A 16,541-nucleotide genomic window follows, 5' to 3' on the forward strand; every position below is an offset into this window, starting at 1 on the left:
CACCAGGACAAACCCCCCTCCATTAGTACAGACCCACCCCACCAGGACAACCCCCCCTCCATTAGTACAGACCCTCCCACCAGGACAACCCCCCCTCCATTAGTACAGACCACCCCCCAGGACAAACCCTCCTCCATTAGTACAGACCCCCCCAGGACAAACCCCCCTCCATTAGTACAGACCCCCCACCAGGACAAACCTCCCCTCCATTAGTACAGACCCCCCACCAGGACAAACCCCCCTCCATTAGTACAGACCCCCCACCAGGACAAACCCCCTCCATTAGTACAGACACCCCCAGGACAACCCCCCTCCATTAGTACAGACCCCCCCACCAGGACAAACCCCTCTCCATCAGTACAGACCCCCCACCAGGACAACCCCCCTCCATTAGTACAGACCCCCCCACCAGGACAAACCCCCCTCCATTATTACAGACCCCCCCACCAGGACAAACCCTGCTCCATTAGTACAGACCCCCCCACCAGGACAAACCTCCTCCATTAGTACAGACCCCCCCAGGACAAACCCCCCTCCATTAGTAGAGACCCCCCCAGGACAAACCCCCCTCCATTAGTACAGACCCCCCACCAGGACAAACCCCCCTCCATTAGTACAGACCCTCCCACCAGGACAAACTCCCCTCAATTAGTACAGACCCTCACACCAGGACAAACCCCCTCCATTAGTACAGACCCACCCCTCCAGGACAACCCCCCCTCCATTAGTACAGACCACCCCCCCAGGACAAACCCTCCTCCATTAGTACAGACCCCCCCAGGACAAACCCCCCTCCATTAGTACAGACCCCCCCAGGACAAACCCCCCTCCATTAGTACAGACCCCCCCCACCAGGACAAACCCCCCCTCCATTAGTACAGACCCCCCCACCAGGACAAACCCCCCTCCATTAGTACAGACCCTCCCACCAGGACAACCCCCCCTCCATTAGTACAGACCACCCCCCAGGACAAACCCTCCTCCATTAGTACAGACTCCCCCAGGACAAACCCCCCTCCATTAGTACAGACCCCCCCAGGACAAACCCCCCTCCATTAGTACAGACCCCCCCACCAGGACAAACCCCCCCTCCATTAGTACAGACCCCCCCACCAGGACAAACCCCCCTCCATTAGTACAGACCCCCCCGCCAGGACAACCCCCCCTCCATTAGCACAGACCCCCCAGCAAAAACCCCTCTTCATTAGTACAGACCGGCCCAGGACAAACCCCCCTCCATTAGTACAGACCCCCCCACCAGGACAACCCCACTCTATTAGTACAGACCCCCCCACCAGGACAAACCCCCCTCCATTAGTACAGACCCCCCACCGGGACAAACCCCCCTCCATTAGTATTTACCCCCCACCAGTACAACCCCCCCTCCATTAGGGCACATAAAAACACCCAGCGGCAGTTGGAGAGGAGAGGACAGTGTGCAGCTGCACTGCCCGGGTGGAGAACAGATCACAGCAGGCAGGTCCTGAGTTAGACACAGAGAGGAGGAGAACATGTGTCAGGCACGACCCCCCCCCCCCCAGGGACGTCACTGCGCAGATGGTCTCTGTCCACACAAAGACCTGCCGCTCCAATCTCCGGCTGCTCTCCTTCTCTGACAGGAGGAGGAGGGGGAGGGGCTTGAGCAGGAAACACAGCGGCGGCGGAGAGAGCCGCCTCTGGACACGGACAAGGAGAGGAGAAGGGAGGGGAGCAATCTGGCCTAGGATCGACCCTGCCATTCTCCTAAGGCTGCTGGCCAGCCTGGGAAGAATCAACTCTTTTGGGCCATTTCCCAACAATTCTGGTGGCCTAGTCTACGTGCTGATGTAACCACCTTCGCAGCTGCCTGTTCCATGTGTGCTCAGAGTAAGACTCCACGACATCTTCCAGTGGGCCTCCTACAACCCATATCCAATGGTGAGAGGCCCTGGACCCACCTGCCTATGGATTTCATTGTGGAGTTACCCAACTCCTGAGGCAACACAGTTATCCTTATGGTGGTTCACCGGTTCTCAAAAATGTCTCATTGTATTCCACTTAAGAAGTTGCCCACTTCTAAGGAACTGGCTTCCATTTTTGCTTGGGAGATCTTATGCTTACATGGGCTACTCAAAGTGATTGTCTCGGACAGGGGTAGTCAGTTTGTGTCCCGGTTCTAGCGAGCCTTTTGTGCACAGTTGGGAATTCAGCTTGCTTTTTCCTCTGCGTATCACCCGCAGTCTAATGGGGCCGCAGAACGAGCCAATCAGTCCTTGGAGCAATTCCTACATTGCTATGTTTCTGACCATCGTAACAACTGGTCAGACCTCTTACCGTGGGCGGAGTTTGCTCACAATAGTGCCTTGAATTCTACTTCCCGATTGTCCCCGTTTATGGCGAACTATGGTTTCCAACCTTCCATGTTGCCTGACTCATTTGTTCAGCAGAGTATTCCTGCATTAGAGTAGCATCTCCGTGGTCTTCGTTCCACTTGGGCACAAGTCCAGCAGGCTTTGCGACATGCTAATGATAGGTACAGACTCCATACTGACCGCAGATGCCTGCCTGCGCCTTCCTACCAGGTTGGGGACAGGGTATGGCTGTCATTTTTTTTTTTCCAATAAAAGTTTTTATTTAGATAGGATAAAAGATTATTGTAACAAAACAAGAGATATGAGTAATACAATCTTACATATCATCCATATAACAGCTTATTACGGTAATGTTTAGATCATATCATGGGTCCAGCCTTAGTGATTATTTGAACCAGCTTCAAGCAAGATCTGATCCAGCGGACAGGATCCATCTATATGTATAATCTTACACATGAAATGGTTTATATGTTACAATTTACAAAATAATTTTGTAAGTGTCTGATATGACCTCATTAGTAAAATAATGCAATAAAATAATAGGATAATCAGAAATAAGTGAGAAGAAAAAGAAAGGAAAGGGGGGAAAGAGAAAAGAATGGGAATAGGAACATCTTAGCTCCTTGTCTGTTGTGCCAGCATAGGATAAAAGGATCATACTCCATCTCCATCTCTGCCATGTAAAGAGGATATGTGGGGAACGCGTTTGCCAGCAGTTAACCATTCTGCATCTTGGCAAAGTCATCTGAGTATTTGAAGATGAACCAAGCTCTCCATAGTTTATGAAATTTGTCTGTTTTTTCTGTTGTCATTGCCACAGTTTCTTCCATTCTGTATAGTGAGTCAACCTCAGAAAGCCATTCTGCTAAGGTGGGTGTGTGTGTTGTTTTCCAATGTCTTGGTATGATGGTTTTTGCAGCATTTAACATATGGCGTACTACTGATTTTTTGTACCTACTGAATGAGTAATTAGAGATATGTAACAGGCAACATTCTGGGGATAAATCTAGTCTGGTTTCTGTTATCGCATGTATCCTGGAACACACCTCGTCCCAGAAGGCACGTATTAGCGGACAATTCCACCATATGTGCAGCATGTCTCCCTTGTCGGAGCCACATCTCCAGCAGACCTCAGAGGTCTCTGGGTACCATGCGTGCAGTCTGACCGGGGTGAGGTACCAGTTTGTCAGTACCTTGTATGAGGTTTCCTGAGTACTCGTGCTAATGGAGCATTTGTGTGCCAAGGTACATGCATTGTCCCATTGTGCTTCTGTAAAAGATTTTTTGAGCGCAGTTTCCCACTCTTTTTTATGTCTGCTTGGTTGTCTGTTTTGGCTGGTCTGCAACCAACTATACATTAGTGAGGTTGCTTTGCTCACCTGCTCTCCAGTAATGCATAATTGTTCAAAATTCGTTTATTCTCTCAGGAAATGCTCTCTGTTAGCAGTGCACAGAATGTAATCATGTAGCTGTCTGTACTGCCAGTGGGTGAAGTGTTTGGCCTGTAATTCTGTCTGTAGTTGGGCAAAGGTTTTCAAACTACCATTTTCTAAACAATGGGCTACTGTGGTTGGGGTTTTACCACCCCTATGTGGGAAGGATGCTGTGGTGTGGCCTAATGCAAACTCCTTATTATTAATTAGTGGAGTTAAGGGGCCTGGGGAGGATGCGAGATTGTAAAGATGTGACACTGTCTGAAAGACCATCAGCGTTGGGCCAATTGTAGGGTGTCGATCTAAGTCTGGTGAGCGGACTCCTTTATTGACCCACGGTAAAAATCTTAGGGGTATCTCTGTTTGTAAGCTTTCTAGGCTGACCCATGCTTTCGAGGAAGCGTGGCAGTTCCAATCAAGAATGCGAGTCAGGTGTGCCGCGTAATAGTAGTGTTTAAAATGTGGTAAGTTGATACCTCCCTCTGCTTTCGTGTTCATCAATGTTTTCATGCTAATAGGCGATTTCTTTCCCGCCCAGATAAAGTCTCTTAGTATGGCATGTAGTGTGGAGAAGAACTTTTTAGGCAATCTGATGGGCAATGTGTGGAATAAGTATAATGCCCTGGGCAAGACTGTCATTTTTATTGCCGCCGCTCTCCCAAACCATGACAGCAGTTTAAGATTCCACTGTCGAAGGTCCTGTTGCAAACTATGTAGGAATGGGAGAAAGTTTTGTATGTAACTGCTGTTTAAGTCAGGGGTGAGCCATATCCCCAGGTACTTAAGTTTGGAGTCAACCCATTTGAAGGGGCAATTTGACTTAGTATCTAGGAGCTGTTTCGGGTTTAAGGAAATATTCAGTGCTTCTGACTTTTCATAATTGATTTCAAAATTGGAGATATATCCAAACAAATGAAATTATTTTACAAGGTTGGGGATCGACGTGTGTGGTTGTGTAACCACAAACAACAAGTCGTCTGCATAAGCCGTTATTTTATGACAAGTCTGACCCAGGGTTAGACCTTTTATCGATGTGTTCCTATTTATTGTGCGTATACAGGGTTCTAACGTCAAAATGAATAGGATCGGAGACAGGGGGCAGCCCTGTCTCGTACCATTATGAATTTGTACCGGTTCTGAGAGGGATCCATTAATTTTTAATCTAGCCGTCGGGTTCTGATATAGCCTCGCGATCCATGTTAGCATGTTGATCCGAAGACCTACTTCAAACATATAATCCCAAGCCACCCTATCGAAGGCCTTTTCCGCATCCGTGGATAGGAGAAGGCCTCCGGTCGAGTTCCCTCTAAGGGAGTGAATTAGATTTAGTGCTGTAATCACGTTATCACGGGTCTCTCTTCCCGGCATGAACCCCGCTTGATCTGGGCCAATAACATCAGCCAGAAATCTACTGATTCTTGTCGCGATAATTTTGGACAAGAGTTTCATATCCAAGTTAAGTAAGGATATTGGCCTGTAGCTTGAGCAGATGTTGGGTCCCTGCCAGGTTTAGGGATTACCGTTATATGCGCCATATTAAATGAAGGCGGGAGGTTTTGAGGAGTCGTGAGAGAGTTTAAGGCCTTTAATAAGGGTTTTACTAAAAGATGCGCAAATGTCTTATAGTATATGGCTGTGTAGCCGTCTGTGCCTGGGCTTTTCCCTGTTTTTAAGGACCTGATCGCTTGCATGAGCTCCATAAGCTCTATTGGCCTATCAATTTCCAGTGCATCATTCTCCGTGATGCAAGGTAATCCACTTTGTGTTAGGTATTGTGTTATAATCTGCTTTCTCAAACCCTCTATAGCCTCAGGCTTATGTGGGGGTGGGAGATTGTACAATTTCGTGTAGAACCCATGGAACTCAGCTGCGAACTGGTCTGTGGCATGTGTTAGTTTGTCCTCTCTATTTTTAATACTCGTGATAGTGTTAATTGCGCGTATATCTCTCAAGGCCCTCGCCAAAAATTTGCCACTTTTGTTCCCGTGTTCATAGAAAAAACCCCTGCGAAAGAATAATATTCGTTTTGCTTGTAAGTCTAATTTTTCCTGTAATTCTTTACGGGCTAATAAAAGTTCCTCGGCCGTATTCACTGCCAATGATCTTTTATGTTGGGTTTCTAAGGCCTGCACTTTGTCTAAGGTGGCTTTTAGTTCTTTCTCTGCGTTCTTCTTTTTTAGTGAGGCTAGGCTGATGAGTTTGCCTCTCAGCACACATTTATGGGCCTCCCATATCATAATATGTGATATGTTCTCTGTAGAGTTTTCTCTAAAATATGTTTTTATGGCCTCCGTCACAGGTTCTAGGGTCACAGGGTCTGTCAGCAAGGTCGAATTTAGTCTCCAGCATCCCTGTCTTTTAGGTGTATTTTGGAGTTGTAGCGTTAAAGAGATCGGGGCATGGTCAGATATTGTCCTTGTTCCTATGTGTGCTTCTGTCAAATTATTCAAGTCTCTTTGTGTTATAAACACAAAGTCTATGCGAGAGTACTTGTTGTGTATCGTGGAAAAGTACGTATAGTCTCTCCCCTGTGGATGAGCTATTCACCACGTATCTTTAAGAGTTAATTTATTAAGTAAGACTCTAATCTTCTTAAGTACGCGATATGTTATGGATGATTTACCATTTGATGTATCCTGAAGGGGGTCCAATGGAACATTGAAGTCCCCTCCAAGGATTATACACCCAGAAGCAAATTCTGTGAGCACATCAATCAGTTTTTGGCAGAAGGTCACATGTGCTGTATTCGGAAAATACACATTTGCTAGCGTGACTGGGCGTTTCCCAATTGTCCCTCTGAGAAGAAGAAACCGGCCTCCCGGGTCTGCTAGTTGTTGGGTGAGCTCAAAACCTGAGTTTTTCCCAATTAGGATTGAGACGCCTTTTGTTTTAGATTCTGTGTTAGTGGCATGATAAGCCTTAGTGAAGTACCGGTCAGTTAGTTTGGGGATAGAGTTAGCTTTAAAATGAGTTTCCTGAAAGAATACAAAGGCCGGCTTTCTCTTCCCCAGGTGGCGCAAAAGTTGTTTGCGCTTTTGAGGTGTGTTGAGTCCTCTGACATTATGTGATATTATTATTTGCCCAATGAGGAGTATACCATGATGACTGAGGCGGACTCACTTAGCACTACAGTTTAGAGTACAGAGATTAGGGGGTGTGTAAGGATCAGGAACGTAAAAAGGAAAGAAAGGAAAGAGAAATAATAGTAGAAGAGAGGTATGGTCCCACTCCCGACACCGAGAGAATGAGATCCGTCTATGTGGTAATTAACCTCTGAGTAAGAGCCCCTAGAGGAATTTATGTAATATGGGGCCTTGAACGGGCGCACCTATGAGGGCCCCACCAAGGTGGAGCGTCACTAATGCGTCCGCTGTTCGGCACCCACAGTGGGGGAGGTGGGGGGTGCGACCAGAGTTATGTCCTCAATCACCTCTCCAGTAAAACTTAACACTCTATGGAGATGTATCATTAAGTTTAGAGAACTCCTCCCACCCCCAGACTCCTAAAATTTTTGCAAAAGAATAAACATTAACAGTTATAAACGGCAACCGACATGTCTATAAAATGTAAACCATCTTCAGAGAAAATATAACATCACTTAGGTTAGACTTAGGCAAACACATCTATTTTGTAATGTCCGGCATATCTTGTGGTATTTCCTATGTTACAAGTGTAGTTGCAGGCATGTTGCCTATGAGTGAGCAGTAGGTAGGAAGACACAGGCAATTGTGTGGATGCTGACAGACAAGGATCTATCACAGTTTATGTGTCATTATTAGTTTACCTCTTGTCTGCAGCAATCCGTAATAGCAGTTCTTACCCAACTTTGCTTGTGGAAGTAAAGTCCACTCCTTCACCAGCTTATGAGGCCGCCTGTGTCTGTATGAACTGCTTCTGCTGGAAGGCTCTACAAAAATCGCAAATGGAACTAAAAATAAAAAACATTAATCCAACTGATCGGTATCCCAATTGAGCAAACGAAGTTGTGTTCCTAAGTCTTCCAGTGGGTCTTAGTATGAACAGTTCTCATGTGTCCTCCTCTTCACTCTGGGTCAGAGTCAGGTAGCAAAGCTCTGGAAACATTAGGGCGTTTCTTAGTGGAGCTAGGTCCCGGAGCATTTTGTTTTTGATATTTCCCTTTATTGTGAGGTGGTTTCGTGGGGGTCGCATGCAGTGATGCCTGCATTTCCAATATCGCTGGGGAAATACGGAACTCCCCATACCAATCTGGCAAGTCAATGAGTGGTATCTGCAAGTCTCGACAAAAGTCGGGTAGGTCAATGGGCGTGCCTAGGAATAGTTGTTTGCCTTGGAAGGTCGCGTTTAAGGCAAAAGGAAATTTCCATCTATAGGGAATGCCTTGTCTGCGCAGTGCATCCAGCAGGGGGCGCAGGGCTCTCCTGTTGTTCAAAGTGATAGGCGAAAGGTCTTGGTAGATGGAGATTTCAGTGTCATTAAACGTAATGTGATCATTGCGCTTGCTTATGTCCCGTGGGGGAGCAGTGTCGGCCGGTCTTGCTCTTAAAGCTCTATGCGCTCTGTCAAAATCGATCAGTGTGTCTGTTTGGCGCTCTAGCAATTCATTAAACACATATTGTAATGCAGAGGTGATGTTGCCTGGTTCGACCGATTCGGGTACACCCCGCACCCTTATGTTGTGTCTTCTCCCCCTGTTATCAAGATCTTCCAGCTGACGATTCATCTCAATGAGTCGTGCTGAGTGAGTGTCAGTGATCGTATCGAGGCATGCAATAGCTTTATCTCTTCTCAGGCCTGCCATCTCTACCCCCTCCATTTTCCTTGATAGGGACAGCACGTCAGCTTTAAGTTCTGTTATGGCTGAGAAGAGGGTGCCCTTGATATCGGCTGCTATTTTCCTCATGGCAGTGAGTGTAAGAGGCAAATCTGGGGTCGGGGTATCCCCTACCTCATCTTCCTCCGCGTACTGCGAGTCCTCACTGAACTCCTCGTCTCCACGAGGCCGCGCCATCTTGGTCTGGGCCTTGAGACTCCGGGGTTGAGTCTTAAAAATGTCCGGGATGTTTCTCGAGCCAGAAAGAGGTGCTGAGCTGCGGCAGTGATTGCCAGAGTTGTGGCGAGTGGGTCTGCTCATCCTTGCTGTTAGCGTCGGTGCCGTTTTCACTGAAGGAACCAAGGGTGCAGCGGAGCTCTTCTATTCTGCTGCCATCCTCATCGCGCGCCAAGCCACGCCCCCTATGGCTGTCATTTTGTAACGTCCAACTTTGTGTTCCCTCTCTGAAGTTCACAGCTCGGTTTATTGGGCCTTTCCGTGTTCTTTGCAGGATTAACCCAGTGGATTATGCATTAAACTTTCCTTCTAATATGCGCATCTCAAATGTATTTCATGTCTCCTTATTAAAACCTTTGGTCTGCAACCGCTTAACCACCTTGGTGCCTCGTCCTCACCCTGTACAGGTTGAGAACCATGAGTAGTATGAAGTACGGTACATTGTTGACTCCCGTAGGTTCCGTTGGCACATACAGTACCTGGTACATTGGAAAGAGTACGGTCCGGAGGGTCTCATCCTCAGATGTACATGCTTCTGTACTCCACCGTTATTTCCATAGACGTTTTCCCCTCAAGCCTAGTGGTCCTCTGAGGGGGAGAGGTCATTGAGGAGGGGGTACTGTCAGGGCTGAGCTCAGTCCTTCCTTCTCTGAGCTGGCCGCTCAGCTGTTGACTAATTGCCAGCTCCTATCTCTCCACAGTGACTCACCTGTTGATAATATCCTGCTTGTCAGTCCTACCTACTTAAGCTGTCCAGTCCAGATGATCTCTGCCTTAGCCTTGGTCACATCTCTAGAGACGCTCTCCTGTGTTTCTGTTAAAGACTTGCTTGGCTGACATTCCTTCTGGCTCCAGATACTGCTTGTTGTTCTACTACGTTCATCTCTGGCTCCCTGACATTTTGGCTTGTCTGACTATTTGTTCCAGTTCCTGAACGCTGGCTATGTTTTTACTACGTTTACTTTGTTTACCTTTTTTTATTATTATTAAACAAGTGAGATTTAACTGTACTTCTGTCTCAGTTTGATTCATGGTTTCTGACACCCTGTCTGTGAAGGACAGTATCAGTGTTAGGGAAGGAAAGTAAGCATAGGGCCTCATCTCTTCCTACCGACTCCTAAATGGGACCAGATTCCAGGCTTTCCAGCTGCAATCTACCTTGTTATGCTACTGAACTGTGAGTGTGCCCAGCTGGGTGGCTGTCCCACCGAGCTTGTTGTGAACTGTTGCTAAAGCTGAAGCTTGCTGTCGACTGATGCCACAGAGCAAGTCCAGGCTCGGGAAGGATCACAACCATATGGTCAGGATCTGTCCACATGCCTGGACCGGCACCCGGCTCAGCCTCTCAGCGAGCCGCTAAGAGCCTGAGCTGGCTACTCCTGCCCCCTCCACAGCCCAGCGCTCCAGTGAGCAATGGGGGAGCAGAGCAGAGAGCCGGTGACTGACAGTGACTCTGCGGACCGATCAATTGGTGATGTTCGATTGCTCGGTTCTCAGTGTTAGAGCTGGCGGGGGACAGATGCAGCATTGGACCGATGAAGGATCCAGCTACGTAAGTATGAGTACAAAAAAACAAAATAAATTCCATACTTCTCTTTTAACGACTTGGTTTTTATATATCCATAAAAATAACTGCGAAATAGTAAAGGTTACTTGTATTTCTGTATGCCAGTTCACCTTTGTCTGTATTACATATTGCTGATAAAACATAATATTGTGTGACCTCTTGTTTGTACTAAATAACTGTTATCTGAATTTGTATTTTAGAGAAGGGGCCACTTCCTGGTGAAGCAGGACTCAGAATCCAGTCGGGGAGCAGCAGCCCCACTTCTCCACAGCTCACCAACCTCCCATCTTTCGGATCCTGAAGACTTTGCTGGCCTGGAAACTAGTAGCCTTCTTCAGTACACAGATACTGTTCTTCATATCAGTGAGGACAATGGCATGGAGAACCCGCTGGTGTCAGGACACTTTAATTTCACACAGATCGAGCTGGGGGAGACAGACATTGACTTGGACGAATCTCATGTTTAGATTTGAGATCTAGTCAGCTGCTCAAGTCCTGTTATTTTTGGTTTTGTTCTCACCCATGCCTGTAGAATCTGTGTAAAGTCCTTGTACTCCCTCCTTTGTAATGCAGTCTTGTTTGCTCTGGAGGTTTGTATACATTTGCTGCTGATTTTACCTTGCTGCTTTCCTTTAGGAAACAATAGTTTGATATTATTAATTAAGGTTCATAGGTGGATATGGCAGTGTGGTTGCTGTACTTATATGTTTCTGACACAGTGACCACAGTTTGATCTGCAGTTGGTTACATTTCATTATACATATATGCTTCATGACACAGAGAACGTGGCTTGCAAGACTTTTGTGCAATGTATAATAAAACATGTAGTCAACATAGAAACAGAATTCCTCATGTAAAAGCTTGCCAAAGCATCCTATTGGTTCTATGAACTGGAGGTTTGATTAGGAACACATTTTAGGGAACCCCCTAATGACATGATCTGGGTCAAATTTCTACATCTATGATCCCTGTTCTTTGGAAAAAGCATAGGAATTATTTGAATGATTACCTGTGTGGTACTGAGGAATGCTGGGGAAACAGCTCAGTTGCCACTGTAACTTTGCTGTAAAGTAACAGAGTTTGTTCTGCAACCCCTTGTATCAAAAATGCCACTTGTTTCAATTGTCCTCCTTACTGGAATAGAAATGAATAGTTGCAACAATAATCTATAACATCTCACTACATGTTCTTTTAACACTATTACTTTAAAACGTAAAGGAGAAGTATGACTAAAGCAATGTTGGCTATACTTCTCCTATGGGTCAAAGGAGTGCACTTAGTTCTGCACTCCTGTGACCCATGAGCACAAACCAACAAATAAAGGAGTGCTCCCAGCCCTGTGGAAGTCAATAGAGCCACAAACCCAGGAATAGATAAAAAGCATGACACGCAGGAGTGCCCAGACTGATACTGTACATCTGTGGAGTCAGTGGACAGGAGAAACACATAATCCCAAAAGCTTAAAGATGATGCATGGTCCCCATCCCAACAGTAGGTAACTGCCCAGGATCCTCAGGACAGTGGGAGAAGTGTGTGGATTATGATCGTTGGGGTCACTGAGATGGCGCATCCTCTGGAGGTCATGTGTCCAGGAACCGGATGTACTGTCATACACCTTGCCTAAGATCTCCCGAATGTCGGCTGGTGAGGGCAAGCTGGAAGTCTTGGAGAGTAATCAAACCATGTCAAACCAAAGGAGAGAAGCTGGTCACATGATAACATGTTTTGGGGGTTTGCCCCTCGTTTAGATCATGCCACTCCTGCTGTTGGCTGAGATCACAGAGCTGGTCCAGGCTCTGCTGGGATACCGACATTAATTTTGTGATCTACCCAAATGCTCGACTGGGAGCTGGTCCATCCTCTCAGCCAGCTGCTCTAGCCCCCTCCACAGCCCGGTGCCCCAGTGAGCGCTGGAGGGATAGAGCACAGAGCAGTAACTGACAGTCACCACTCTCTACTTACTGAAGTCCAAAAAGTAGACTAGCAGAAGATGTTAACGGCAGTGACAAAGCATTAAGGATAAATGTGAAAGTCACATCGCTGGAGGTTATTTAGCCTTATCCAAGTGTCTATTTGGAGAGACCTTCCTAACAAGCTCTGCACGGGTTTTTGATGAGTCGTTCCCCCTCCCCCACATGAACACACTGGTCGATGGCTGAGAGCACTGATCGGATGCCAATCAGCAGACCTGTTTCAGTCCTGCCCTTTCGACAGAAGCTGGCCGATGCCTCCCGATATGCGGCCCTTTACACAACTGTAAATGAGCTAGAGATGTGATTAGAACCACTTTAATGCTAGGTTGGGCATCTCTAAGGCAGCTAAGGTGCAGAACATTTTGCACAGAGTGTTCCATAAATATAAAAGGATAGCTCTGCCAAATTAGCAAGTTTACTTCAATATAGATGAAAATAGATGAGGAGATGATGGGCATGGACAGAAGCTAGCTTTGCTTACTTCATGAAGGAGCAATAATGTGAAGAAAGGAGACCAACCAGGGGCATTTGTGAGGACAAACAAAAAAGGTCAGATCAAAAAACACGATCATCTCGCTATTTATATGGGTAGCTTTTGGCTAGAGGTTGTTGAAGCAGAGATGGAGCAGCAGCATCAGATTGATGCAAGTCTCTATTACAAGACAGGTAATAGTAAGGGATGGGGTAAACAGCATATGAAGGACCAGTAGTTATTTCTCTGCCATATCCATCTGTATGAACCCTGAGCCTCTGACTCATGTAGGACCAAAGAATGCAACTAAAAACCAACTCCAGGCACTTTGTTTCAACGTGTTGTAAATTCTTTGTGAATGTTTTGGTAAATTCCCCTTGTTCATTATTTTCTACACCAGCCATAACACAGGCTTACTCTGAAAAATGCTGGCTTTCTGTGATGTACATGTGACACATATAGGCCTGAGCACATTGTTAGCATAGTGTATATGTGGCAGCTCCTTTTGCTGTGACACTGGGAACCCGTGCAGCTTTGCACAGTGATTGAGGCCTTACATGTGACCTACTAACTGGAATGTGTATGTGCTAATCCAATTTACTATTGAGCAGTCAGTTTCCACTGTTGTGTTATTATCTTTCATTTGTAGTGGTACTGGTGGGGTTACCGTAATACAAGTCATTCTTATGTATTTTGTGTTATATGGGATGCTTTTGTAAGAAGAGGTTTTCTTGCTGTGCACTCCATAGTAACACACAGTGATGTTTATGTCACCGTTTATATTGACTCCTTTTTAAGCATATTTATACAGGTTATACCTAGGAGAGTACCTATGTATGGTCTCTTACATTTCAAGGGGACCTGTCATGACAGAAATATGAGAGTTGTCGCTGGTGACTTTCTTTCTGTGGCTGTCATGCTGATTCTCTATGCTCAGGTCAAGTCAATGATGGGAACAAGTTTACAGTTTGGGAGATTTCACTTTACTTGCTGTATTTCCAGATTGGGAACTAAAAAGTTTCTGGCAAGCTGTCATGGTTCTGTCTTAACTGGTTACTTTTCAGAGGTACTAAAGGCTGATTTGTGGAAATGATTCCCAAGAATGCATAATAGTTGCTACTACTGTTTTCACACACATGTCCAAGGGGATTGCTCGGGAAATGTCTAACTATTTGAATTAGGGAAGGTAAGTATTATATTAATAACACAGGCAGCTTCATCATTCTCTGTTGGAAACATATAGTTTAGATAGTGTTCTTCTTTAGGCCCCTTTGACATTGGCGGACTGATGGACCAGATTTTTAGGCAGACCCGATTGGACCATCCACTGCCCTCTATGGAGCGGCAGATGTAAGTGGACATGTTTCCGTTTACACCCGCCGATATATGGATGGGGATTCAGTTTACATCCGACTGCCCATAGAGGAAAGCGACCTGTATCCATGTCCACTCTGCATCAGTGGAGCAGACATGGACCGGTCATCCGCCTACTTAGCGGGGATCAGTGGAGAGATCCCCGCTGAGCAGGCGGACCTGTTGGCAGGCTCCGCCAGTGTGAAAGAGCCCTTAAAGTACATGGTTTGCTAAAAGGTTCCCCAGCCTCCTTCCCTAGTCCCGCAATACATAGATCTAGGTCCCTCTTCAGCAGGTCAGTACTTATTTTGTCTGACATCTGTAGGCTTCCCACAATGTATAAAGCCCAGGCAGTAAAAACATAGTGCTGGGCTGCTGGTGCACTGACATCCCACAAACTTGAGTGAGACATACCTGTACAGCAGGTATGGACTATAGACAGCACAGGAGGCCACAGTCGTCAGATAAAGCAAGTACAGATCTTCGGGAGGGGGGGTCAAGATCTACGTATGAAAGGGGGCCAGGGAAAGCTTTTAGCAAAACATGTACATTTAAATTAAAGCTGCTGAACTCCAGGATTTATTTGTAATGATATTGGTCCAGCTTGGCACAGAGGAAGTCTGCATTACTCACAGGGGCTTATTTACTACGAGGCAAACTAGGTGTTTGCCTTGGGTGGCATTTTTCGGGATGTAGCAGCCACCCCCAGGCAGAAGGGCAGAGGCAGCTCCTCACCCTTATTATTCATCTCAAGATTTGCTTGCCTTCTCCAGCCAACGGGCAGCTCGTCTAAACAGCCCGGACACTGGGGACCCCATGCATCCACCTTAGGTGACTTCAGCTCAGCCAGTCTTATCCCCCTCCCCACCTACCCCTCCTCTCCAGCTGCCTGCATGTATTTACAGTCTAGGGCTCAGCCCCTGATCATAGGCAGCCAAAGCCCCGCCCGACCAGTGCCAATGGACAAGCAGCCTGCCTTCTTACCTCCTGCAGATGATGAGATGCTGCGGTCCATGCAGGATATATAATACACACACAGGATAAAGAAGCGTTGTGTATAGTGGGGCCAGTGGTGTAGCGCTGTATGGTGGGGCAGAGGAGCTGTGTGTATAGTGTACAGAAGGGAGGAAGATAGAGAGGAGTGTGTACAGGAGAGAAAGAGAGTGGAATTTGTATAGGAGGGAGAGAGAGGAGTGTGTATAGTCTACAGGAGTGAGAGAGAGGACCACATCTTCTGCCCCATTGACCACATGCTCTGCCCTACTGATCCCTGTCCTATACCCCACTTACCCTGTCCTATATCCCGCTGACCCTGTCCTATGTCCTGCTGACCCCATTCCACTGACCAAATATGTGGCACTTGGATGAATCATGTCTCAGGGTCTGATGAGGAAGCCGCAGCTGTTCACTATGAACGGCTGCAGCTTTCTCATCAGACCCTGAAACAAGAACGGTATACCGCGGCTGGGGTGGGACAAATTTAGATTGGGGGGGGTACCCGATTTTAGTCTTGCTTAGTGCAGCACAAAACCAAAATACACCACTGATAACTCATAGACCTCTGACGAACCTTTGGGAAAGCTGAAAATCACTGGTGCAGTGATATTATGATCTCCACCTCATCCAAACAGAGAACACCTTGTATTCATTAAAAGAAATACAAGGTGGTCTATGAATGGTGATGGTGCTGAGTAAGCAACCCCCTGTGTGCAGTGAGGCATCCTCTCTCATAGAACCAATCATCAAACTTGCTTGCAAATATCGCCCAATATTTGTAAGTGTGTAATACAAATAATTCCTGGAGTTCTGCATTAAAGATAGAAATTCAAGTTGGAATACAATTGTATAATTATTATAGTTACCAGTTTTAGGTATTCACTATTTCATCATATTCCTGTACTAAATATATACAGTATAACTGTTTTTTTTTTTAGAACTAACTGACATCTGGGCTTATCTTTCACTGTGATTTCAGTAAACTAAAAACAGATTGCTTGCTCTGGGTCTCTGCACTTTGCACACTATTGTTTTGCATTGCCTTATTTTAGGAAAAAGCTTGCATGTCTTCTTACTAAGAGAACACAGCATACAATTGTTGAAATAATTGCCCTGCAATGAAAGAAGTAACTATCGGAGATTCACAATTATAGTTTTTTGCCAAATGTATTTCAGAAAAAAGTTACATAACCATAAATGTTATAACAGATATGTTCTATGTGCTGTACAAAAAATAAATATCTATTTTAAAATCTCATGGTTATCAAAATATTTGAAATACAGGTATATCTAAACTTGCAATATAAATTCTATTACACATACACAGCATGTGAGCTTGAAGGGCCAATCCACCAAAAGAATCAGAT

At 46.1% G+C, this 16,541-nt stretch overlaps 1 protein-coding gene across 27 annotated transcripts in view; it reads left to right on the forward strand.

Moving 5' to 3' along the window:
* Positions 1–15,302, forward strand: part of UNC80 (unc-80 homolog, NALCN channel complex subunit) — a 288,619-nt gene extending 273,317 nt beyond the window's left edge. For 25 of the 27 annotated variants that reach the window (XM_073633516.1, XM_073633519.1, XM_073633525.1 and 22 more), the window contains one exon: positions 10,581–15,302. In XM_073633516.1, the coding sequence (XP_073489617.1) occupies positions 10,581–10,847 (267 nt within the window). In that variant the 3' untranslated portion in view covers positions 10,848–15,302. The remainder of the gene's footprint in view (positions 1–10,580) is intronic. The other 2 variants (XM_073633537.1, XM_073633541.1) reach the window with 1 other exon arrangement.
* The last annotated feature ends 1,239 nt before the right edge of the window (positions 15,303–16,541 follow it).

Source organism: Aquarana catesbeiana, linkage group LG06 (assembly GCF_042186555.1).
Source record: "Aquarana catesbeiana isolate 2022-GZ linkage group LG06, ASM4218655v1, whole genome shotgun sequence".
Classification (NCBI taxonomy): Eukaryota; Metazoa; Chordata; class Amphibia; order Anura; family Ranidae; genus Aquarana; species Aquarana catesbeiana.